Below are 24,409 nucleotides of genomic sequence, written 5' to 3'. Positions count from 1 at the left end.
TTTCTGTTTTTATTTTTAATGGAAGATTTGTATGAATAACCTATTTTCTATTACCATAGATAAAATTTTTATTTATGAGGCTTTAACTTAATTCAGATTTTCTTTTTTCTTGTAGATTCGCTCAGCTTACTTTGAGTTAGTTTCTGCTTTGTGCCAGCGTATTCCACAGTTGATGAAAAATGAAGCATCCAAAGTCAGCCCATCTGTTCTTCTTAGCATTGATGACAGTGACCCCATTGTATGTCCAGCTCTCTGGGAAGCTGTACTTTATATACTTACAACTATTGAGGTATGTAAGAGAGGTACACCTTAATGTATCTGGGAGTACTTCTTTGTTGTTTTATAGAAGCATTAGTTGTATGTACGAGAGCAGATCAGAGATGTTAACTTCTAAAAGTTAATTGGACAAATGCCTTGTTACTTAATTCAAGTCTTGTTATAAATCTTAAACTGACTGCAAAATGATATAGCATTATTTTATTTTCAGTTAACCAGTATTTGCCCCAGGGGCTTCCTAGGTGACACAGGGGTTAAAATCTCAGTGCTGTCAAGATATCACCAGCCAGTGTGGCATGAGTTTGATCCTTCCCGCCAGGGAGCTGGCCCACAGAGCGCAGCAGACCTCTCCTGACCCGCCCGCTGCTCCCCTCAGCAGTGTGCTTATTGGACCTGCCTGTTCTGCTCCCCACTCTGTCTTGGGTGAATGCTCTCAACCCCACCCCTCTGGACTACACCTCAGACCTGTATAAATAAAACTTCCAACTTCATTTAATCCAATGAGGTCGGCATACTTAATTATATTTAAAATTAAGTATTGTTCTCCTTTTTAGAAAGCAGCTTTTATAGAACTCTTCCAAGTTTTAAAATTATTTCTTGTTAATATTTATTCCAGAAGCATGGAGATAACATGATTATTATATGTAATGAATTTTTTATAATTTCAGAATTTTAGTTTTTAATAGCAGTGAGAGATCTTTTCAGTAGAATACATTTATTTTTGAGAGGCTGTATGTATTCTCTTTTAGTTGGGAAAAATATATTTATGATCTGTAATTGTTATTTTAATTTTTTCTTTGGTTAGGACTGTTGGCTTCATGTAAATGCAAAAAAAAGTGTGTTTCCCAAGCTGACAGCTGTGGTTTGTGAAGGTGGTCGGGGGCTGGCTACAGTCATCTATCCTTACCTTCTGCCATTTATCAGCAAGCTCCCTCAGACCATTACAGACCCAAAGTTAGATTTCTTCAAAAATTTCCTCACCTCCCTAATTACTGGGTAAGGAATTTGAATTCTTGATCTTTACACTAAAGTTTTTGGTTTGTTTTCATAAATGGGTAGAATGACACACTCTATTCTTATTTAAATTTCCTGAAAATGTTTTGTTGCTTATTAAACATTATTTAAGTTTTTGGGGAATTACAACTGGAGTTATTTTCTGGGGTACTTTCAAGGGTTTGGTGGCTATATACAGCAGAAAGTGAGATCATGGGTTGATTGACCTTATGTGGACATCTGAGGTGCAGAATATGAACCAGTGAAGTTTTCAAAGCTTTTAGAAGCTTAAAAAGTCACACTTAAAAGTTATTTCAGTGCATTTGTTAAACTTAGTAAATAAAAGATGCTCGGGTTTACTAATAACTAAAAGTGCCTTTTTCTCTGTCTTTGGTTAAATCCCCTCAGTTCGCAGGCAGATTGGTTTTTGAATAGAAAATGAGTGTTTTTTGTTGAGCCACTTTGAAAAGAAGATTTCTCCCACAGTGCTCATATTCTAGTCCAGCTATTGGTTGTTTGTCCTAGCTTTTGGCTTAAGAATTACGTTTTGCAAAGTCCGCTGCTTTTGAGGTTTTGCCCTTTCTCTGTCTTTTTTCTGGTGCTTGTTAGTTTATTTCTTTTATGAGAGAGTAAGAGTATTTATTGTTTCTTAGGCTCTCAACAGAAAGAATCAAAACCAGCGTTTCAGAGTGCTCGGCTGTAATCTCTGCTTTTTTTGAATGCTTACGATTTATAATGCAGCAAAACTTAGGTGAGGAAGATATTGAAGAGATGCTCGTCAATGACCAGGTATTTGCAGTGTCGCATGGTAGTGCCCTTACACACTGACGTAAAGAACCACACTCATTGTGCTTTGTTACCACATTTCTTGAGCTTCCTTGTAAAGATTTACTTTTTAAAATTTACAAATGAATTATTGTGTAGCTTTGACCAGATAAGTAAAAATTCTACACCTTCAGTTGCTAATATAATGCCATACTGTTTAAGCTAACCATTCCCTAGATGGTTAGCTAGTAACACACCCTGTTATTAGAGAGTGCAGTGTAAAACAGAATTTGGAAGATCCTTTTTGTGGTCTTTTGTATTAAGTTTAAATTATACAGTATTCATCTTGTTTTTTTTTTCTAAAATACTCAAGTACATATATCCTTTTGTGAAGAATTGTGTTTGGCTTATGGAACAAGTAATGAGACTAGGTTCTAAAATATGGATTCTTATGGTGGGAAATTCACAAAATTATGTAAATGGCAGATTCTATTTGCTATCTCAGATAATTAATTTCCATTGCTTGCAGTTGAAGGAAAAGTGTTCTACACGTCTTTCACATCAACAGAAAAAAGCAGAGAGCTTGAAATAGTCTGAAGAAGCAAATAAAACTGTATTAAATAATACAGTTTACTACAATTGTATTTATTGTACAATTTGTGTCAACAACAACTGACTAATAATCTTGGTTAGTTATGTTGTAAAGAAATTCAGGGGGATGTGATGAAATTATCTCTTTCATATGATATGAAAACAACCCAAATTAATGCATAAGGTTCTGAGGAAAAATACTTATTTTTTAAGTAATTTGTATGAACTTTTACACTGTTTAACAGATACCTTATTTAAATTGTATTTCTCCTAAAAACCAAACTTTTGTATTTCTACCTTGTTTCAGTTGATTCCTTTTATTGACTCAGTTCTCGAAGACCCAAGGTTGCAAGATGGGGAACTCTTTAATCATTTAGCAGAAACTTTAAATTCCTGGGAAGCCAAAGCAGATACGGAAAATGGTGACAAAACGGCTCACAACTTGGAGAAAGTACTACTGAAATTCTGGGAAAGACTGTCAGCGATGTGTGTTGAAAAAATTGATGAGCCTGAAGCCGACGCTAAGTCTGTTGAGGGTGTATCTAGCCTGTTACGGGTCCTTCAGAAACCAAAGAGCGCCCTGAAGTCCAATAAAAAAAAAGTCTGTAGGGTCAGATTTGCCGATGAGTTGCCTGAAAATAATAAAGAGAATGAAAAATGTGTGTCCTCAGAGGGAGAGAACGGTGAAGGCTCTGAGTTAGTGGCTGAATATTCTCTGACTCATAACTATACAGACCTTTTATCTCCACTAAGGAAGAAACCTTTGGAAGACTTAGTCTGTAAACTAGCGGAGATGAGTATTCATTACATCAATGAGCAGAAGTCAGAGCAACATCTAAAGTTTCTTTCCACTCTGCTCAACTCCTTCTCTTCAACCCAAGTGTTTAAAATGCTGGTAGGTGATACAAAACAGAGTATTTCCAAAACCAAACCTCTTGAAATAGTGAAGCTTGCCCAGAAGAACCCTGCAGTACAGTTTTTATACCACAAACTGATAAGCTGGCTAAGTGAAGACCAGAGGAAGGATGCTGATTTCCTGGTGGACATTTTGTATAGTGCCCTCCGTTGCTGTGACAGTAACATGGAAAGGAAAGATGTCTTGGATGATCTAACTGAGGTATTACTCTTGGATATCTTTTAAGAACTGTAACAGTTTACACTGGCACACGTTTTAGTTATACATGATTAATGAGATCTGTAGGCAGGTATTTTGGATTGCTTCTTGACAGTGAATGTCAGCTTAAAGAGAGGAAATACGTTCTTGTGATTTGGGGGTGAAGCTTCTGAACAGGTGTTCAGGAAATATGTTACTATGACAACCTTGCTAAGAAAAGGTACATTCTTGCAGTCCGTACTTTTGAAGGTTGGACTAGCTTCACCAAAATTGTAGTTTTGCATTGGTTTCATGGTGACTTCATTATCTATATAAAATTGTGGACAGTTTTGCAGTTTTTTGTAACAGACTGTTTCTTGCTCTTTCAGATGGAGCTGAAATGGAATTCTCTTCTTCAGGTTATTAAAAAGGTATTTTAGGATTTTTTTCGATTTTTTGTATTTATGGGTTTAGGAAAATTCAAACCAAGTCATTTGCACATATTGGTTTGTGGTCAACTCTCTGTGTTAGAAAGCTTCCTTATTACTATAACTTTCTTCACATAATTTGGGAAGACATGGTGTTTTCCTTTTTGTAGTATTATTTTTCTAGGAATAGAATTAGCAGGCGTTAGACAATTCATTGTTTCTTCCCTATCAGTAATAGAGGGAAAGTCATTTTTTAGCTCTAATCTGGAATACTGTGCAGGAAATTGAAATCTACCAACTATTGCTGATTTCCTCATGACCAAATAAGATATTCAGTGATAGGAATAATGAAATGAATAAGCATTAACAGTTCAAAAATCTTTGAAAATGGCTTAATATTTCTTTCTTAATGAGATGTATGTAAGTAACTTTTCAGTACCAGAAATGTCATGGCTAGCCACCTAAAACTCTTCCTATTTTTGAAAAGCTGTTTTATTTTAAAATTTCATATGGGTAACTTTCATTTACAAGTATCTTTATCATCTTGTTAAATTATGGTAAAATTGACTTAAAGTTTACCATCTAAACCATTTCTAGTTCAGAAATGTTAAGTATGTTTAGATGATGATGCAAGCAGCCTCCAGAACTACTTTGTCTTAGAAAACTAAAATGCTATATCCATTTAAACTTAACTCCCTGCTTTACCCCAGTAATTTTTTAAAAACAAGAATATTAACCCTTTTTCAGTGAGAAATATAACTTATCATGCATATAACTTGCACTAGTCTGTCTAATACTTCCCAATAGACAGACTACATTTAAGGTCAAATTATAGGAAAACTGCTTGATAAATGTTGAATCTGAGCATGGGGCGTTAATAATTTGATAAGAGAACATTGATATATCTATTTTCAACAAAGGCACTTCTCATATTGCGATCTGTTTGGAAGCCTGCTCTCTGCCTGGGCAGTGCTGGGAACTCCGTATGCAGTGTCTGCCTCTAGTGCTTCCGTGGCTGACTAACACCCACCCCATTGTGCTACTCAGATTCTGTGTGTGATGCGGTAAACACTGAGTAGCCCGATTTTTTGGCTGGCTAATCTAAAAGACATTTTATTCAGCTTATTTTCTGGATTCTACAGGATTCTATAACATAAATTGATTTTATTTGGTTGACTACATTAGGAATGCCAGGGCGTATTATAGTTATCAAAACTCTATCTTATATATGTGCAGCCATATTTATTGAGCAGGGCTGGAAAGTCACCTTCTTTAAAAACAAGCCTGAATTTTGGTTTAAATTATAAGTTAGAAAGGACTTTAGGGATTTTGCTGTTAATTTTTTCTTTTCATGTTAGGAAATAGGCCTAGCTTGCTGAGAGATTTGTCCAAGACCATATAGCTGGAACAGTGTTTAAGTTTGGGCTACAATAAAATTGGTTACCTACAATTTTAAAATAAAAGGATAAACGGTTTTTCAGGCACTATCCAATCTGCACTTGGGTTTTTCTTTTTTTCCAGATTGCTTTGAAATGAACCAAGTTGCAAATTGCTTTCTTCTCAGCCCTTAAAGCAAAAGAAGTTCTGGGAACATGGATCAGCATGCTTTTTGGGGTGGATTTACAGTTTTTTCCCCTTACTTCCCCACCCCAGAAAATAAACCAGTTGCTGTCAGATCTGAATCCAGTACTATTTCAGATAACTTTGAAAATAGCACTGCCCTTGCTTAAATTATAGCATTTATCACTAGTAATACCAAGATCTGAAGATTATACTTCTACCCTTTAATTTTAGCAACCTTAATGCACACTAATTTATCTATAGAACATTTATCAATCTGCCTTCAAAGTTCTTCCATTTATTATTCATTGAACATATCTGCAGTGTTGATAGCAGGTATCAAAGAAGTTTAAGACAGTCTCTGCTCTCAAGGAACTTACAATCTCATTGGAAACAAGATATACACAGATGAAACAGTAAATAATAATATGTTCCAGTAAGTGCTTTAGAAATTCAGAGAAAAGCAGAAATGAGTAAAGTACTGGAGTGGAGGGTGGAGGGAGAGTTCAGGTAGCCAGTGGGTTTATATTGATTCTCGAAGAATAGATGGGCTTTTATAAGTAAGGAAGAGAGAAATATTTATGTTGGGAAGATAGCTTGAGCAAAGCATGGAGGTGCAGGGCATATCGGGAAACAGGGAGGATGCCAGCTTTCTTGGAACTCCAGGAGGAGTTGGGCATAGCGTTGGGGGCAGTCATGGGGAAGAGAGGTTTATGATACAAACAATATTTTGGGCAGGTATATTGTTTTGTCTTGCTTCTAACCTTTATTTAATTTTATGGTTTTAGGCGTGTTCTAGTTCAGATAAGCATGCTTTAGTAACTGATTGGCTGAAAGGCGAGGTCCTTGGAGAGAAATTGGCAGCTTTGGCAGACCATCTTTGTAATAAAGACTGGGAATCCACAGTGTCTTCAGAATCTTTCTTCTCTGAAAGATGGAATCTTCTAAGCTTGGTATTATCCCAACATGTTAAAGATGGTAGGTAAAAATATCACTTGCTTTTTTTGTAGGGGATAATCCTTTCACTTTTGGGAGGGATCCCATGCTTCTCATTTTGCGTATTACTGGTTGAGGTTAGCAAGATGTAGGTCATTTAGATAGCTTAATTTTGTAAACACCCTAAGTGTTTATTAATCTTTATAGCATGAAGATACTTAATATTTTTAGTTTCATAGTTAGGTCCACTCCTTGTGGCCTAGGATCTGGGTCTCTCTACTGTCACAGCTGCAGCCTGGGTTCTGTCTTCAGGTGGTGCAGTAGACTTCTGTTTTGCCCACTGTTCCCCTTAGCAGTACATTTCAGCAGGGCCCACCAGTTCTGCGCCCCACTCTGTTGCTGGTGAGTTCTCTCATCTCTGGCCTGCACCCCAGTTCTTCTATGAAAAAATAAACTTACAAATATTAAAAAAATAAAACTATTCTTGTTTTGTGAGAATTTTTATGTGGGAGAAAACAGACTGATAGTTGATAAGATTTTTTTCTGTCGGATACATATCAAACTCAAGGGGGAAGACTAAGTCATTATTAGCCAAAGTAAGGTATTCACAAATATAGTTAACATTTTAAAATTTTTACCTGTATGAATGTTTTTTCCTCTAGATTACTTGATTGGAGAAGTATATGTTGAAAGAATTATTGTTAAACTTCATGAAACTTTATCCAAAGCAAAGAAATTGTCAGAAGTGGAAAATAAGGACTCATCAATGTCTTTCATCTGTGATGTGGTCTACAACTACTTCAGCTCAGCTAAAGGATGCTTGTTAATGCCATCATCTGAAGATTTATTATTAACTCTCTTTCAGTTATGTGCTGAGAGCAAAGAGAAAACACATTTGCCAGGTAATAGCCTACTGCTCAAATGTTTTGTTATGACTCTAATTTCATAGTGTTAGTGCCCAGTTCATAACGTGTTTGAAAGTTGAAAGCATTTTGAATAAAGAGCTGCAAATCTAAAAACACATTCAGTTTTAGAAGTCACCTTAAAAATGCATATGGGGCCCTCCCTAGTGGCACAACGGGTTAAAACATAGGACTGCAAGCTAGCTCTTCAGTGTGAGTTTGATCCCTGGTCCCAGAGGTGACCTGCATGGTGAGACAGACCTCTCCTGTCTCGCCCGCTGCTCCCCTCAGCTGTGTACTTCATCCATCTCCCTGTTCTGCTCCCCACTCTGTCTTTGGTGAGTCCTCTCACCACCCCTACACCACTGGCCTGTACCCCAGTTCTGTATGCATAAATAAGTAAATCTTCAAAAGAAAGAAAACTATAAAAAATAATTACAAGTTTGGAACTATATTTTTAAAAAATGCGTGTAGTCTTCTTGCTCTTAGTGGCTTCAGGTCATCTCTGAAAATGATTTGCTACTCACTTGACCTGGAAAATCTTACAAAGTCATGCAAATCAACCAATTCACATCATAAGAACATTCATGAAACTTCCCTGGCCATCAAGGGTGCACATATCCAAATAGCCACCAACCATCGAAGGATGTCACTCTCAGATGCAGTGCATGCCAGTTTCTGGTTACAGTGTTGAAGTTCGTAGGTGTGCTCAGGCCAAGCAGTGGGGATGCAGGGTTGGTGACCAAAAAAAAGTGCTAATTTTTACTGTGCAGGCTTAAAAGAGTAGAAAGGAATGCCGAAGTTAATGGTTTAAATGTAGACTGGTCATTGATCACATCCAGGTGAACAAAACCCCTAAAATGCTTTGCAGAACCTTCAGTGCTCACAGTCAGATAAACCCCTGCCTGAGCTCTCCCTGCTGTACTGGGTTGATCCTCACTGAAAAGAGCAAAGTATTCTGTGCCAGAAGAGGAGTTGCACAGAATAAAAAGATTCTAGATGACTGAAGAAACAAATATGGTCTGGAAATAAGTGTAGCATAAAATAAATGGAAATGGGTGAGGGGACGATCTATACAGACATGAATTTAAAGTTCTTACATTTTAAGAGACGGTTGGGAGGGACAAGAGACGAGAGCTGTGAATTTAGAATCTTAGCCCCTTCACGCCCTAGCTCTGGTAAGTTGATTTCTTGAAGCCTCAGTTTCTGTGGTCATAAAAGGCAGCTTTAACATGCAGTGCATCCCTGTCTCTTATTACTAGAAATATTCATTCTTGATGTATGGCAATGTGAAAATAAGATTATCTTTTAAGGACAATAGTCTTGCCTTGTATGTTAGCTGAGACATATTTAATAGAAATAATCTTGCGAATCCTTTTCCCCAACCCGTTCTTTAATAGACTTCTGTCTTTGAAAAGCAGTGTATTTTTAACATCTCCAAAAGGATAAATCTCTTGTAATACCTTCAGAGGAAAAAAAAGCTAACTTTAAGAATCTTCTTATTTTTGCATTTACATGGCACTTGCTAACTTGTATATTTGTTTCAGCAGTTGATGATTTTATGTTTTAATTTAATTTTTTTAAAGATTTATTTATAGTTATTTATGCATAGAAGAGCTGGGGTGTAGGCCAGAGATGTGGAGGAGGTAAGAGATTCACCAGAGACAGAGTTGGGAGCAGAACAGGCAAACTGACTGAAATGCACTGCGGAGGGGAGCAGCAGCCACACAGGAGCAGTCTGCTGCGCCATGTGGGTCAGTCACTGGCTGGGGATCGAACTCGTGCTGCAGTGGCTGCATATAGCTTCATAGTGCTGCATCTTAACACCTTGTACCACCAGGGACGCCCCTATGTTTTCATTTTAAAATGCTTTTAAAAAAATCTCAGATCTACAATTTTTTTCAGGCATTTTGTGATATAGTTAACTTCAGTGGGCTATAAATTACTTTCAACATCTTGATTTTAGACTTCCTTGTCTGTAAACTGAAAAATACTTGGCTCTCTGGTGTGAACTTATTGGTCCATCAAACTGGCAATATATTTGAACAAAGTACCTTCTTACGTTTGTCTGCTTTGTGGCTGAAGAACCAAGTTCAGTGTTCATCTTTGGATATCAAAAGGTAACCATTTTTGTGCTCAGTTATACAATATCTTCTTAAGACTTGGTAGATATTAAATAATAGCCGTACTTGTTAAGTATTATGTAGTAAGTATTGAGTACTTGTAAAACCCATTAGTAAAATTGGCTTGTGATGTTAAGAAATCCAAACAATTATTCTGAAGGATTTTTTAAAATTTATTTTTATTTATGCATATAAAAACTGGGGTGTAGGCCAGAGGTGTGGGGTGAAGGATTCACTATGACAGAGTGGAGAACAGAACACCTGAAAATACACGTTGAGGGGAGGAGCGGGTGAGACAGGAGAGGTCTGTGCTGTATGCACATTAGCTCCCTGGCAGGAGATGATACTCTGGCCATCACACTTCTAACACTGAGAGTTAACCCTAACGCCACCAGGAAGGCCCCAAATGGATTTTTGTTTTAATGAGCATTTTGACTCATTTTATCGAAGAATAGTTCATTATGGTCTATTTTCTGGACTCCCAATTTATGGCCATCACTGTGATGGTTGTGCTGTTTTGTAGTGTGGATTGTAACCATAACTGCTCATGGCTCTACACAGTGATTGCTCTGCAGTGGCGTGTTTTGGGGTCTGGTAGCCATGGTTTTAAGGTGTTGCATTGCAAATCTTTTTATGATCCATACCTAAACTCATATAATAGAAGTGAAATCTGAAAGAGTTCATCTAGAGACAACTCAGGCTTAGTGTGTTCTCTTAATATTGTGCTCTTTTCAGGGAATAACTACGATTTCAGAAAAGTCTTACCTGAAATAGATGAGGTTTTCTTTGTTTCCAAATAAGAGTGGCCCTCAAGTTCAATTCATGAATGTTACATTAAATCCCCAATTTGCTTCTGTGTATGTTGCCGTAGAGACAGTAGAGGCTTTCTGTACCTTTAATTTTTGATAAATTGTCACCTGCATAGGGTATTTAGCATGTGTCAGGGTGTTTCGATTAGTCATGGCATAACTTATGTCCTGTACATTATTTTCAGTCTTCACCTTTTGTTATGTACTGTTGAGGATTTGCTAAGTACATTTCTAGAGAGTGAAGATCCTTCTCTTCTGGGAGTTTATATTGAGAGTGTGATGCCATGCAACAGTGAATGGGAAAAGATGAGACAGTCTCTTCCTATGCAGGTATGTTTGAGATTGGAATATGCTTATTTTGAAGCCTCAGTTTCTTGCCAGCTTAAATTTTCTCTTATTCTGGGAAGAAAAAAAAGTAATATATGTAAGTATTTTACTTTGCTTTTATGTTTCTAATTGCACATACATCGGTGTTTGCTGTCTGCAAAACACCATCTGGCACCGGTGGTACCATTGTTAGAAGGTGAATAAGCTCTGTCTTGAAGCAATCTTTTTTTAAAGTGAGTTTAAATCTTTTTTCTGAGTGACTTTAAAGAAATGTACATGTTGATAATTCTTTTTGGTGACAGCCCACACTTCTAGGAACCTATATTTTACTAATAAACTTGTAGTAACTCTATTTTTGTTCCCTGTTTTAATTGCATAGGCTGTAAGTTATTTAGACTAATGGTTTTGTGCATTGTATATGTATTCTGTTTGCAGTGGTTACATAGACCTCTTTTAGAAGGAAGGTTGAGTTTGAATTATGAGTGTTTCAAATCAGATGCTAAAGAACCAGATACAAAGAAGCTTCCAAGTCATTTGTGTACTTCAGCATTATTGAGCAAAATGATATTAGTTGCACTGAAAAAGGAAATAGTCCTAGAAAACAATGAGCTGGAGAAAATAAGTAAGTATGTATAAGCATTCAGCTATATATATTTCATATGTATATATATATATATTTATATACTATAAGTTTTGAAATACAGTAAATATAATCTTGATAATTTTGAGTACACTCTACAATTTAAAACTAAAGAATGAAGAATTTTCAGCCCCTATTTTAATGAGGAGAAATTTGAGGTTACTTAAGTGATGAATGATACGTTGCAAATTGCATGGAAACAAGAAATCTGGCTATAAGCTTGCTGGGTGTAGAGCAGAAGTTGGTGTAAGAGCAGTTACTTTAACTGACATGACATTAGTATATGGTCCTGTGCTATCAGCACTAAAGAAAATGATTGAGTCGGTAGGGTTTCATCAAGGTGTCTGGACTTTCAGTTTATGTTTGAGTCCCTATACCTTTGTATGCATAGGGCTATGTTTTTTCCCTCCCAAGTAGAGGTTCAAATACTAAATCTCAAGGAGATTTAGAGAAGGATTTCACAAGATGAACTCCACTGCAGGAAACAGTACAGAATTGTGGATAACAGTGTGACTTTTACAAGATAACATTAAAACGGAGAGAATTTATGTAATTCCTGTGCCATTCTTGCTAGTTAGCTCTCAACTGTAAGACAGTTACTAGCAGAGTCAAGAGTATACACCCTGTGGAAGAGAGTAGGACACACCTCTTGGTTGGCCAGTTCCATATGCACTTGGGCAAGAGAGTGGCCTGCAGTTTACATTAAGTAGGAAATCTGTTCAAACACAAAGTGGAAATTAGAGGAATAATACTTTTTGTAACAATTTATGTTACAACGTGCTACTGATTATAAACTGTCAACATTATGGATTTAATGTTTTCATTAGCCCTGTCAGTCAAATACTACTGATTTGTTTAGAGTTACTAAGTTTGTATGGAATAGATTTAAATTTTGACCGGATCTGAAAGCTCTTGAATCCAAAATCTATATATGACTTTATAAGAGAGGTAGTGTGACTAGGTATTAAATTTTTTCTTACGCCATATTTTGTGACAGATGCGTGGTGATATAATTCTCCCAGTAGTCCTGGGAGGTAGATCGAGTGTCCTAGTTGAAAACTGTGTTTGCAGCTCAGTCTGTCACCAAGGCCCAGGCTGTGTACTCTGTCAAGCTGCCTCCTCTCTTTTTATACATCTACTTGAATTTCTCATCTCAGGTTCTGGGTTTCTTAGTTGTTTACCGTGTATGCACGTTTTATTACCACATGTGGCAAAAGTAATAGATATCTCCAGTATCTTTAGTAACATCAGTTTCTATGGCATTTCTTTTCTTTCTTTCTTTCTTTTTTTTAAAGATTTTATTTATTTCTCTATAGGAGAACCAGGGTGTGGGCCAGAGGGGTGAAAGAATTCACCAGAGACAGAGTGGGGAGCAGAACAGGTGGGCTTACTGAAATACACTGCTAAGCCGGTGAGATAGGAGAGGTCTGCTGTGCCATGTGGGTCAGCTCCCTAGCCAGGGATCAAATTCATGCTGTCAGGGTGATAGCACTGTAACTCCAAGGCCATCATGGAGGCTCTCTGTGACATTCTTAATTAACAACAATGAAACTGAAAAAACTTTGGGCAAGGAGTAGCATTTTATATCTGACAGATGTTATGTTTTATCATCTTTGGACATCTCAAACAAATTTGAACATCACAGATGTTTTGAGATGAGTGGGTACAACAGTGTTGGAAAATGGCGCTGAAAAATGAGATCTAGTCACAAAATGCACCTAATAATATGTTGTCCATTCTGTTAGCTGCAGAACTGCTCTATTCCCTGCAGTGGTATGAAGAGTTAGACAATCCACCTGTTTTTCTAACTGGATTTTGTGAAATGCTTCAAGAAATGAATATTACATATGATAGTTTATGTGGACTTGGCAATACTTCTGGTCTCTTACAATTGCTATTTAACAGGTAAGAATCCTTCTCAATTTCCATTGTTAGATGAGTATTTTCCTAGTTTATAACTTTATTTCTGTAAAATGTAAGCTAACTCTGCTGCCCTTTCAGTTAGAGGGTTGATCAAAATTCTAGACTTCAATGATAAATTCTTTTTGCTACTAAGTGCTTGCTCATTCTGAGGAGATATTTGCCTTTTTTGAGTTTATGAATACACTCAAATGGTAGATAACAGTGAGAGAAATGGAAGCCCACAGAAGTGTTTTTTTGTTTGTTTGTTTTTTTGTTTTTTTTTTAAGATGTAATCGAATTAGTGCTGCAATGGCTGTGGATAGCTTCTTAGTGCTGCACTTTAACCCCTTGTGGTTTTTTCGTGGGCAACCCCTCCTCCCACTACTCTCAATTTCAGTTTTTCCCTTAATCTTGTTGTGGGTGTGTCTTAACACCCTACCAGCAAAACCCCTCCATCTAAATTAGGAAGTGAGTGCAGACCAGTGATGCATGCAATTAAATGTTTGGCTTGTTGAAATGATTATATTAAGTTGTTTGCTCTTTAAGAGGTTTGCATTTGCAGTATCAGAAGCCTTGGGCTGAATAAGAAGCTCCTTTCTGTTTCAAGTCCACCTACATACTCCACATACCTATTCTTGAAGGACCTTGAGGGACTTTAGAATGAGAGCTTGATAGCATTGTCCAAAGCCTAAGTGCCTAGTCCTTTCAGTAATGGGGTTGTGTGGGTATAAAATTCCTGAGTAAATTGATGCCCTTACAAGGTGATTAATTCAATTCTGTAAAAGGAATCCAGGGAACAGTATTTAAGATGTCTTAAGCGCACTTTCAATTTTTTTCTCTTTTATAGATCCATGGAGAATGGCACCCTTTGGTCTCTTATTATTGCTAAGTTGATCCTTTCCCAAAGTGTTTCATCGGAAGAAGTAAAATGGCATTATAGGAGAAAAGAAAGGTATTCTTAACTTAAAATGTTTTTGCTGTGTGATTTATTATAATTGGCAAACACCAACTAATGAACAATTTTTTTTTAAAGATTTATTTATTTGTACATACAGAACTGGGGTATAGGCCAGAGGCTCAGGGGTGGCGAGAGGCTTCACCAGAGACAGAGTGGGGAGCAGAACAGGGAGATCAATGAAGTACACTGCTGAGAAGAGCAGTGGGCGGGTCAGGAGAGGTCTGCCTCACCATGTGGTCACCTCCGGGGGCGGGGATCAAACTCATGTGGAAGTGGCTTAAGCTTCTTAGTGCTGTGTTTTAACCCCCTGCGCCACCAGGGAGGGCCTAATGAACAATTTTTATTGAGTTAAGAAAATACAAGGTTTTAGGAAAGAGAATATTAAATTTAAGGAAAATTTGAAAGGTTTTTAAAGCAATTTAAATTTGGTTAGGTTAGGTACAACTCTTTTTAAAAAAGTAAATAACTTTATAACATTTTGTTGTGAAATTTTATACTTGTTTTAAACAATTAACATTTCATAAACTTGTTCTCTCTTCCTCTTCTTTTTCCTGGAGACCTTTCTGGTAGATATTTTTCTCTTCCACCTCTGCCTCACTCCCAAACTCTTTTGCCATCAGTTTGCTTGCTGTGTGGAAAAAAATGGGAAAGCTATTTACCCTTTTCTTAATAAAGATCACCCTATTAAAATAATTCTAGAAATGCTATACCAGAGTTCTTAAAACCGAAAGAAAGTGCGAGTTTGGAAGCTGAGCATAAATACTTAGCTGAAATTTTACCAGAAGCCATTTTGAATTTACTGATTTACCACAAAAGAATTCTGAAATTGTGTGTGTGTGTGTTTGTGCATGAATACATGTACATATATATATATATGCACACACACATATATAATGAAATATATATGTAAACAAATACATAAGTATGTGTGTGTGTGTATATAATTATATAGATATATGTGTGTGTGTGTGTTTTCTGGTATAGTACAATGGTAAACTAAATTTTTATTAAATCTTATTTAAAAGTTCTAAGAACTTTATTTTGGAGTAATTTATAGATTCATATGCAATTGAAGAAAATAGAATTCATAATAATGAACTCACACAACCAAGGAAATGGGCATTTGCGATTGACCAGGTGAAGCTGCATTTGCTTGTTGTGATTGTAGTCTGTGCTGACACCACAGTCCAGCACACAGAGGGATTTCAAATGTCATATTAATACATTCAAAATGGTACAGGACCTCCTTGGAGATCATGTGGGTTCCTTTCTACCACTGCTATAATACAAATATTGTAGTCAAATGGATTACGTGACTGAGTTGGTTTCCCACTGTGCCTGAATGTTTGCATTGTATCCTAGTCTATTAAATATGCACTATAACGTACCTTAATTTAAAATGTTTATTACTAAAAACTATTCACCAGCAGCAACTTGTAATCTTTTTGCTATAGACCTTCCAATTGAAAAAATAAGCAATTATCTGTGAGGCACAGTAAAGTGAAACACAATCAAATGAAGTATACCTATATGTAATCTTTAATGCTATTTTTCAGTATTATAAAAGCAATATGAAATTAACTAGAGAATTATTTGACCTAGCCACTAATGAAATAGATATGTACTTGACATTTTTGGTGAAAGTGTAAATTTAATATGTCCTTTTTTGGAAAACAATTTGAAATATCCAAGGTAGACATTCAGATTCTTTGATCTTGCAGTTCTGTTTCTGGAAATCTAACCTAAAAAGGTATTTTGCAACTGCAAAATAGTATCTACTTAACAGACATTTATTGCAGCTTTATTTATAAGAGCAAAAATTTGGGAGAACGAGCCTACATGTTCACTAATGGAGGATAGTTAAATTATGATCTGTTCATAGCATGGGGTATTTTTTGTTTGTAATTTATTTATACAGCCTTAAAATAAACTTATTTATATGTCCTAACAAAAATATCTACAAACTCTACAAATGATAAACCAGTATGTTTAGCGTGATCTCACAATGCAAATAAAACTCAGCTTAAGCATGCATATGAATATCAGTTCATAGGAGACACAGCTGGTACTGTGTAAGGGGAATCACTTGCTCTTAAAGAGAATAATTGCTTGGATAACTTAAAAAAAATCATACCTGAGGGAAAATTTATATATGCTCTTTTTAAAATTAGAATTGTAAAAAACAGAAGCAGCAAGAAATAATTATATATAATTTCATCATCTGCAAGTATTTGAGAATTGTCATTTTGAAGAGTCTAATAAATAAGAGAAACTTTCTGAAATACCGGTATAGTTAGGATAAATATAATTTATACTTCTTCTTTTCTTTAAACAGTTTTTTCCCACTAACTGAAGGTAAGATGCACACCATTCAGAGTCTATGTCCATTTTTGTCAAAAGAAGATAAGAAAGAATTCATTGCGCAATGTATACCTACCCTTTTGGCATGGACTAAAGAAGACCTGTGCAGTACTCATGGTTAGTCACTTGATTATAAATATACCATTCATTTAATTCTTGATTGAATCTAAATATAACAGATAAATGGAATTATTGCTGATTACATTTCTATGGTGTAAGGGGTTGACGGTGGGATGAAGGTCATTGGAGAATGACTTTAGCCACTCTGCAGTAGAGCAGTGCTGCAAGTGTAAGGAAATATTTGCAGTTGCAGATACCCTCTGGTTTCGCTCTGTATCTTTCTTAGCTCAGTTCTCCTTCGTCATCCAGTGATTGAACATATATATGGGAAAAAGGAAGTGACTTTTGTTGTATTTTAAATGTTTTGGAATACTCTGCACTCTTGATAGTTCTTTGATTATTAACTTAATGAACACATAAGGTGGATTGGTGATACTTTCTTTATAAAGAAGACACTTAAAGTTACATCATGTGATAACAAATGTAGCAAAAAAGGTTGGTAGAATTTTCCATTCTTTTTAAAGTGTCAGCAGTGATCTCACAAAGAGAAGTTATCAAGTGTTAAAATACAGTTTTCTGTATAAGCGTAGTTGGGAATGTCATTCCAGGTACACAAACCATATGAGTGCAGACGGGCCTTGTACTTAAAGTAGAAGGTTAGAGACAGAAAATTTGGGATACATAGAAGGTGGATATCAGTAAGTTCTAGGGGATAGATCATATAAAGGCTCAATTTTGTAGGCTAAGGACCTTCAGCTGTAGGCAGCTGGGATTTATTGGCTCAAATTAGGGGAGAAGTTAGACTATCACATTTATATTAAATTATTTGACAATTATAATGCTGAGTGGATATGAGAGAAGAGGGGTTGAGAGAAGACCAGATAGGTTGCTATGGGATAGATATTCAAATGAAGATTTTCATTAGCAGATAGACTATGGCCTGGGTTGAGATACTTTTATTGAATTCCATATTTTGTCAGTCGTAGCTGTAATCTAAGAGGAATTTGTCTCGGGAGAGGAAAGACTGAAAAGAATCCCAAGGGACCAGTGGTACATCGATAAAAGGTGTATGGGTAGAGGAAGACTTGAGAATAAGAATTAAGGGTTTTATGTATTCATCATGCTAAATGTCATAGAAGGTGATGAAACAAAATTAGCCAAAGTGATGAAACAAAACCAGTACTTGTGTTTGTTTGCAGTACTGCAAAGACCTAAATTCTCATCATTTTTGAACATTCTGTACTTTTTTACAGCTTCATACATTAGGACTCCTGGCGTGCCCATTTGCTAGCCTTACAGTATCTTAATTTAACTTTTTATAAGTCCAAGTTCCCATGTCAACTTTGAGAGGGATTTTTTTGACTCGCTTACATGATTGTTTTCCATTCTGCACTTACAAGCTTTGTCCATATTGTAACATGATAAGCTTTTACATTTTGCCACTACTGTCAGATGAGCCTTTTCAAGGCCTGCGTTCTGTACATCTTTTCTCAGATTCTAGCAGTGTACTTGGTATTCATTCATTTATTTGTTCTTTTAGTCAACTAAAATAAGTGTGTTGGTAAGTAGAACAAATAAGATTCCTGCTTTCATGCAGCTTACTTTCTAATTGAGGAGAGATCATAAGTAAAGGAATAGTAGGGTAGTAGTGTTATACAGGTGACAAGCAAAAGATATTTGAAAACAGAGAAACATAGCTGGGTGTACTCTATCTGCTAGAGCATTTCATAGAATGGAGGCAGTCTTTAAACTGAGAGTTGAAGGATAATGAAGGAAATGGTACCCCAAAGAGTGGAGACCCCATAGGAGACCCCATATGAGCTTTCCAGACATAGTAGATGCTTACTGAGTGAACGTATGAATTATGGAGCAGTGTCTTATTTCTCTTTGTACTGAACTTTGAACTGTAGCTTTGTTTTTTGTTTGAGAGGTGAGTAAGCTGCATAAATAATATATTTAGCAAATGGAAACCCAAAAAATGCGTTGATTAGTTTAGAGGACTTTGTCATTAACCTGTTCTCACAGGCCACCCCATCCCCTGTTCGTGTTAGATGCTGGGTGTGGGTGATGCTGGGTGTGGGTCGGAGACTGCACTGTAGAGCTTAGAAGCCCCTTGTTGACTCTTAGTATAATCCCTATTTGTAATTCTAACCTGGACATTCCTGTTGACCGCTTTGACTTATCTCAAAGTAGATTTTCTTACAGAAGCAAAGCCATTTTTAAAATCGTCTTAATTTTTGTTTTTACTTAGGAAGCTTTGGACATCTTGCCATTTTTAATTCTTGTCTGCAAACCAGAAGCATAGATGATGGAGAGCTGTTACATGGTATATTAAAAATTCTAATATCCTGGAAGAAAGATCATGAAGATATTTTTCTTTTCAGTTGGTAAGTGATAATTTATATTTTGTTCTATCAAGTCATTTCCCCCACACCCCATGCAACCTGGGCTCAGATTATCTAGTTTATGGTCACAGTTTTGTAGAGTAATAGGATAGTAGACAGTTAATCACTCATAAGTATGAGTGATTAAAATAGAGTATTTTCTAATCGAACGTTGCGGTTCTCCAGTGGTTGTTTTATTTATGTCTTTATTACAGTAATCTGTCAGAAGTGAGCCCAGAGATCCTGGGTGTAAATATAGAAATAATGCGGTTTCTGTCCCTATTTCTAAAATACTGCTCATCTCCGTTGGCCGAGAGTGAATGGGACTTCATCATGTGCTCCATGTTGGCTTGGCTGGAGGTAAATTACTCTGATGTGTCATCACTGCTGCTGGGCCGTGGTGCATGTCTGTGAGTCAGAGCTACCTGCTGTTTTTAGTCTCTAAGTAATGATTGTAATTAGCCCCTTTCCTAGCATTTAAATACTTTTAGACCTATCCCTCACCAAGTATTATTGACAACAGTAAAAAGATAGGATTTAATATCTATCAGTATCATTCAGTGACCAAATTAGTGCTGTTAAAATGTTCTCTCCATGAGGTCATTTAAATGAAAATATTTGCAGCTTGGCTCTTTTCAGGTTTTATCTTAGCTGGACAAGTTTTTTGGTCTTTATGGTTCGAGTGATTCTTCAAACTTACTATGTTGGTGTTGTCAGAATACTGCATTAAAGATTAAGCAAATTAAGAGTTAGTATTCTTTTTAATGTCCCAAAACAGCCCACTGTGTCATAACTGTGGATTGTAATATGGAAGTCAGTTAGGATGAGATAGTCCAAATCTCTGCTCTGCCTGCTCTTAGTTGTGTGGCTTAGAATTTTAAACTTGATGTAGTTGGGCCTCAGTTTCCTTATTTTAAAAAACTTACTAACATCCAGTTAGTAGCTCCCGAGATTATTGTACATGTATGTTTGATGTATTTCACTTGGCAAATGGTAATTGATAATTTTTTCTTTCATAGTTATAAAAATAAAGCAGTATGTCTCCTGAGACCTCACACTTCAAATGTTTTTTATTTTAAAATTAAGGGAAATGAAAAGATACTTCTCTGTTACCTGGATTTGTGGTGTTCTGGGACAAGTTTGCTTATCTGTTTCATTTTTGTCTTTTTCAGACGACAAATGAGAACCAAGCATTATATTCTGTTCCACTCGTACAACTCTTTGCCTGTGTCAGCTTTGATTTGGCCTGTGAGCTTAGTGCTTTTTTTGATTCTGCCACTCCGGATACCATTCGCAATCTTCCTGAAAATCTAATCAGTGAATGGAAAGAATTTTTTTCCCAAGGCATCCACAGCTTGCTTTTACCTCTTTTGGTGACTGTTACAGGCAAGTAAAGAAAGGAGTATTCATGAGATTCATTGAAAAATCATTAGTTTGGGAAGAATTTTTTTTTAAAGAATGACTTTTTGAGATACCTGCACCCCTATGTTTATTGCTGCTTTATTTACAATTGGAAAAACATAGAAGCAGCTCAAATGCGCAAAAGTAGATGACTGGATTAAAAAGATGTCGTACATATACACAATGGAATATTACTCAGCAACCAAAAAACAGAAACACGTCTTTTGCAGCAACTTGGATGGAGCTTAGTGAGATAAGCCAGAAAGAGAAAGAAAATTACCGTATGGTTTCACTCATAGCAGGAGTGAAAATAATAAGAATAATGAACAGCCATATACCAGAGACATTTTGTCGGGGTGGAGTGGGGAATGGGGTCAAACACGGGGTGGGGGGTTTGCACGGGACTATGGTGATGGCACACAGGTGACTTGGTGATGGGAAGCCCACAGGAATTACAATTGAGATGAAAAAAAAAATGTACAAAATGATGTAAAAATAAACATTTTACATTTAATATATATACATAAATAAAGATTTGACATAAATACTCAAAAAAATGACTTTTTGAAAAATTCAAAACAAAAACTGAATGCTTAAATAGTACAGACTAGTAGCAGATAAGGGCTAATGAGAAGCTTGGAATCTCAGAAGCATTACAGCTGCTTCTGCTTTACAGACACGAATTGAAAAAGGGCAAGGTATCCAAATAACGCAAGTTCAAGTGATTCAGGTCAGTGCAATAGATCATCACCTGGAGGGCAGTTGATAGGTTGCTCTTTTGTGGAGTGAGTCAAATAGCTGCGAATATCTGAAGGATGCATTCAGTGCAGATTTCTAGACAGGGCCACTCTAATGTTGGTCAAGTTTTTATTTCATTTTCTTAAATAGTACTTAATTGTCTGCAAACCTGTCAAGCTGTATTCTCACTTTGTTTGGGGATGTGCATGTTTCATTTCTTTTTGCTTTCAGGAGAAAGCAAAGATACGTCTGAAACATCCTTTCAGAATGCAATGCTGAAGCCCCTGTGCGAAACGTTAACCTATATCCCAAAGGACCAGCTGCTTAATCACAAACTCCCTGCAAGGTTGACTACTGGCCAGAAAACAAACTTACCAGAGTCTCTCCAGACTTTGTTAAATACATTGACCCCGCTTCTCCTCTTCAGAGCTCGCCCTGTGCAAATTGCTGTTTATCAGATGCTGTACAAGTAAGTATTATCACCGAGATGATGGTCTAAAAAGCTAGAATGAATATTTAACTCTTAGTCATCAAAAAAACACCACCGAAGCCCAAGTAAACTGGACATGAATTTCACTAATAGGATGTCAAGTTTTTAATCCAGTTAGGTCAGTATTCTTCAGACAGAGCTTATAAATGTAGAGTCTTGATGGTTGCTTCAGAAAAAACATTAAAGAATGCATTCATCAAAATAAATATTGGTCTTTCTGCTCTTGAGCATGATTTAACAGTAAATAATTTAATTTAAAATAATGTCTTTGCAGGCTAATGCCTGAATTACCACAGTATGATCAGGATAATCTCAAGTCATACGGAGATGAAGAGGAAGAACCAGCCCTGTAAGTAATCCTAATGTATTAAAATTTTTCTTACAACTTAAAAGATGGGGACAACAGAAAAGCTCTAGAGTATATATTTGTTCAACAGATCTTTCAAAGTTGTCTATAAGATATAGATAAAATCCAGGATTCACCTATAAAGACTTCTTTAGTTGTTCCTAATTCAGTTTTCAGTTTGCTACTGGTTAGTAAAACGAACATAGTAGCTGTGTAAAGAGTAGATTAATTCAAATCTACTGAGCACTCCCTTTGGGCAAAGTAGTATTTAAATGCTGTAGGAGAGAATACAGTATATAGTGAACATTCTTTTTCTGAAGACATTTGTAAGCCAATATAGAAGAAGTGTTTAAGGCTAAGAGTAGAGAGCATGTTACGGGACATGTCCCGTGTACCAGGAGGGCAGGATGCTTTCGAGATGAACCATTACACTAGACCTTTAGTGGCCTCTCGGTGGGGCAGGGAAGACAACCTAGGTTAGGGAAGCACCGTGTGCAAAGGCTTTGAGGTTTGAATATTCAGGATGTGCTTGGGGTATGTGAAGAGGTTGCCACCTAACGTTCTTTATTGTCTGTATCTTCTTCCATTGGAGTGTAAATTCTGTGAAGGCAAGAGTTTTTATTTCTTGTTTCTAACTGTATTCACAGCATCCAGAATGGAATGCTGTATTTGCACTGTGTATTTGCTGAAGGAAAAAAAAAAAAAATAAATGAATGAGAGAAAGTATGTGTGTGTGTGTATATGTATGTATAATCAAAAAAGTGATGGGTGAGTGAGGTAAATGGAAGACATCGGGAAATATATTTAAGAAAATGAAAATTTAGAATTGGGGTGTTATTGGTAGAACATGGGATATTACCAGTTGACTCTGGCAAGAATGGACAATTCGTATGGTGAAGCAGACAAAAGTGGAGACCATTCCTGAGTTGCAGTAGTGTGTAGAGGGCAGAGTGGAAAGATTTTCTGAGCTTGTATTTGCAAGATCCAATGGCAATTGATATGGAATAGAGAAGGGCAGCTACATGAGATGGTTGTATTGAAAACTATGGGCAGAAACTTGAACTGGGAGAAGGAAGACACAAGGAAAGAAAAGTAACCAAGGTAGAAGGAGAGATCTAACCTGACTGTCCTAAAGAAGAAAATTTGATTGGATATAAACAAGTATTTCACTTTTTGAGACTTACCCAAGAATGTTGATGAGTACAGTAGTTCAGTAAAGAACTTTAGCTTACATTTTCATGAATTAAAATGAAGTTAAATTTACTTTCCTAAAAAAAGTTAGTGGTAATGAACTCTTCAGCCTTCAGGCTGATAAAAGAACTTGGTAAGAGTTGGTAGCCTTAATCTTTCCCTTGACAGAGTAAGGGACATTTAGCCTCTGGTGGTTTTTTTTTTTTTCCCCATCTGTGAAACAGAAGATTGAATTAGATATTTTCTAAAAGGGTTTTTCCTGTAAACACTTAACTTCTAGGGTCTACCTTTTTATAGCATATAGCATATACATATATTTTATATGTAAACATAATGTATATATGTTAAAATATTTTATAATATACTTTATTACTAGTTTACTTATATTTATATAAAAATAATGCATATTTTATACATGTCATATATGTACATTAGATATACATATATGCATTTATGTGTATTTTCTGTGAATGTAATATTTATGTCTTTCAAATTCTGGTTGTACTTATGTGAAATTAGGGGAAAAATGAATATAAAGGAATTTTATAGCATTGTTTAGAAAATAGATTACTTCAAAATGTTTGTTTTTTCTTGCTGTCAATTTGTTAAGAAATGAATTATGAAGAAAATTGTGTTTATCGTTGATTTCTTAGTTCTCCACCGGCAGTGCTGATGTCTCTCCTGAGCAATCAAGAAGACTTACTAGAAAATGTTTTAGGGTGTATACCTGTTGGACAGATAGTTACTATTAAGCCCCTCAGCGAAGACTTCTGTTATGTCCTGGGATACCTCCTCACTTGGAAGTTAATACTTACTTTCTTCAAAGCTGCTTCATCGCAGGTAAATATGTGACACTTTTTTTTTTTTTTTAAGATTTATTTATTTATGCCTACAGAGGTGGAGTACAGGCCAGAGGTGCAGGGGCGGTGGGATTCACCAGAGGCAGAGTGGGGAGCAGAACAGGCAGATGTACTGAAATACACTGTTGAGGGGAGCAGCGGGAGGGTCAGAGAGGTCTGCTGTGCCATGTGGGTCACCTCTGGGGTGGGGATCAAGCTCATGCTGAAGTGGCTTTAGCTTCTTAGTGCTGTGCTGTAACCTGCTGCACCACCAAGGAGTGCCCACTTTTTTTTTT

The 24,409-nt window shown here is 36.3% G+C and overlaps 1 protein-coding gene across 1 annotated transcript in view; it reads left to right on the top strand.

Annotated features, from left to right (window-relative positions):
• Nucleotides 1-24,409, top strand: part of LTN1 (listerin E3 ubiquitin protein ligase 1) — a 37,845-nt gene that overhangs the window by 5,698 nt on the left and 7,738 nt on the right. The window contains exons 5-23 of the mRNA XM_004675323.2: nucleotides 116-289; nucleotides 1,082-1,272; nucleotides 1,923-2,058; nucleotides 2,933-3,742; nucleotides 4,108-4,149; nucleotides 6,495-6,684; nucleotides 7,305-7,544; nucleotides 9,511-9,664; nucleotides 10,662-10,806; nucleotides 11,239-11,425; nucleotides 13,189-13,348; nucleotides 14,193-14,297; nucleotides 16,639-16,781; nucleotides 18,976-19,111; nucleotides 19,324-19,468; nucleotides 20,281-20,494; nucleotides 21,479-21,716; nucleotides 22,012-22,086; nucleotides 23,928-24,114. Of these exons, the coding sequence (XP_004675380.1) occupies nucleotides 116-289; nucleotides 1,082-1,272; nucleotides 1,923-2,058; nucleotides 2,933-3,742; nucleotides 4,108-4,149; nucleotides 6,495-6,684; nucleotides 7,305-7,544; nucleotides 9,511-9,664; nucleotides 10,662-10,806; nucleotides 11,239-11,425; nucleotides 13,189-13,348; nucleotides 14,193-14,297; nucleotides 16,639-16,781; nucleotides 18,976-19,111; nucleotides 19,324-19,468; nucleotides 20,281-20,494; nucleotides 21,479-21,716; nucleotides 22,012-22,086; nucleotides 23,928-24,114 (3,672 nt within the window). The remainder of the gene's footprint in view (nucleotides 1-115; nucleotides 290-1,081; nucleotides 1,273-1,922; nucleotides 2,059-2,932; nucleotides 3,743-4,107; nucleotides 4,150-6,494; nucleotides 6,685-7,304; nucleotides 7,545-9,510; nucleotides 9,665-10,661; nucleotides 10,807-11,238; nucleotides 11,426-13,188; nucleotides 13,349-14,192; nucleotides 14,298-16,638; nucleotides 16,782-18,975; nucleotides 19,112-19,323; nucleotides 19,469-20,280; nucleotides 20,495-21,478; nucleotides 21,717-22,011; nucleotides 22,087-23,927; nucleotides 24,115-24,409) is intronic.

The sequence above is a fragment of the Condylura cristata genome, unplaced genomic scaffold (genome assembly GCF_000260355.1).
Source record: "Condylura cristata isolate star-nosed mole 26May11 unplaced genomic scaffold, ConCri1.0 scaffold00003, whole genome shotgun sequence".
NCBI classification, from domain to species: domain Eukaryota; kingdom Metazoa; phylum Chordata; class Mammalia; order Eulipotyphla; family Talpidae; genus Condylura; species Condylura cristata.
Note: the sequence above shows the minus strand (reverse complement) of the source record. Positions and strands in the feature narration are given on the sequence as shown.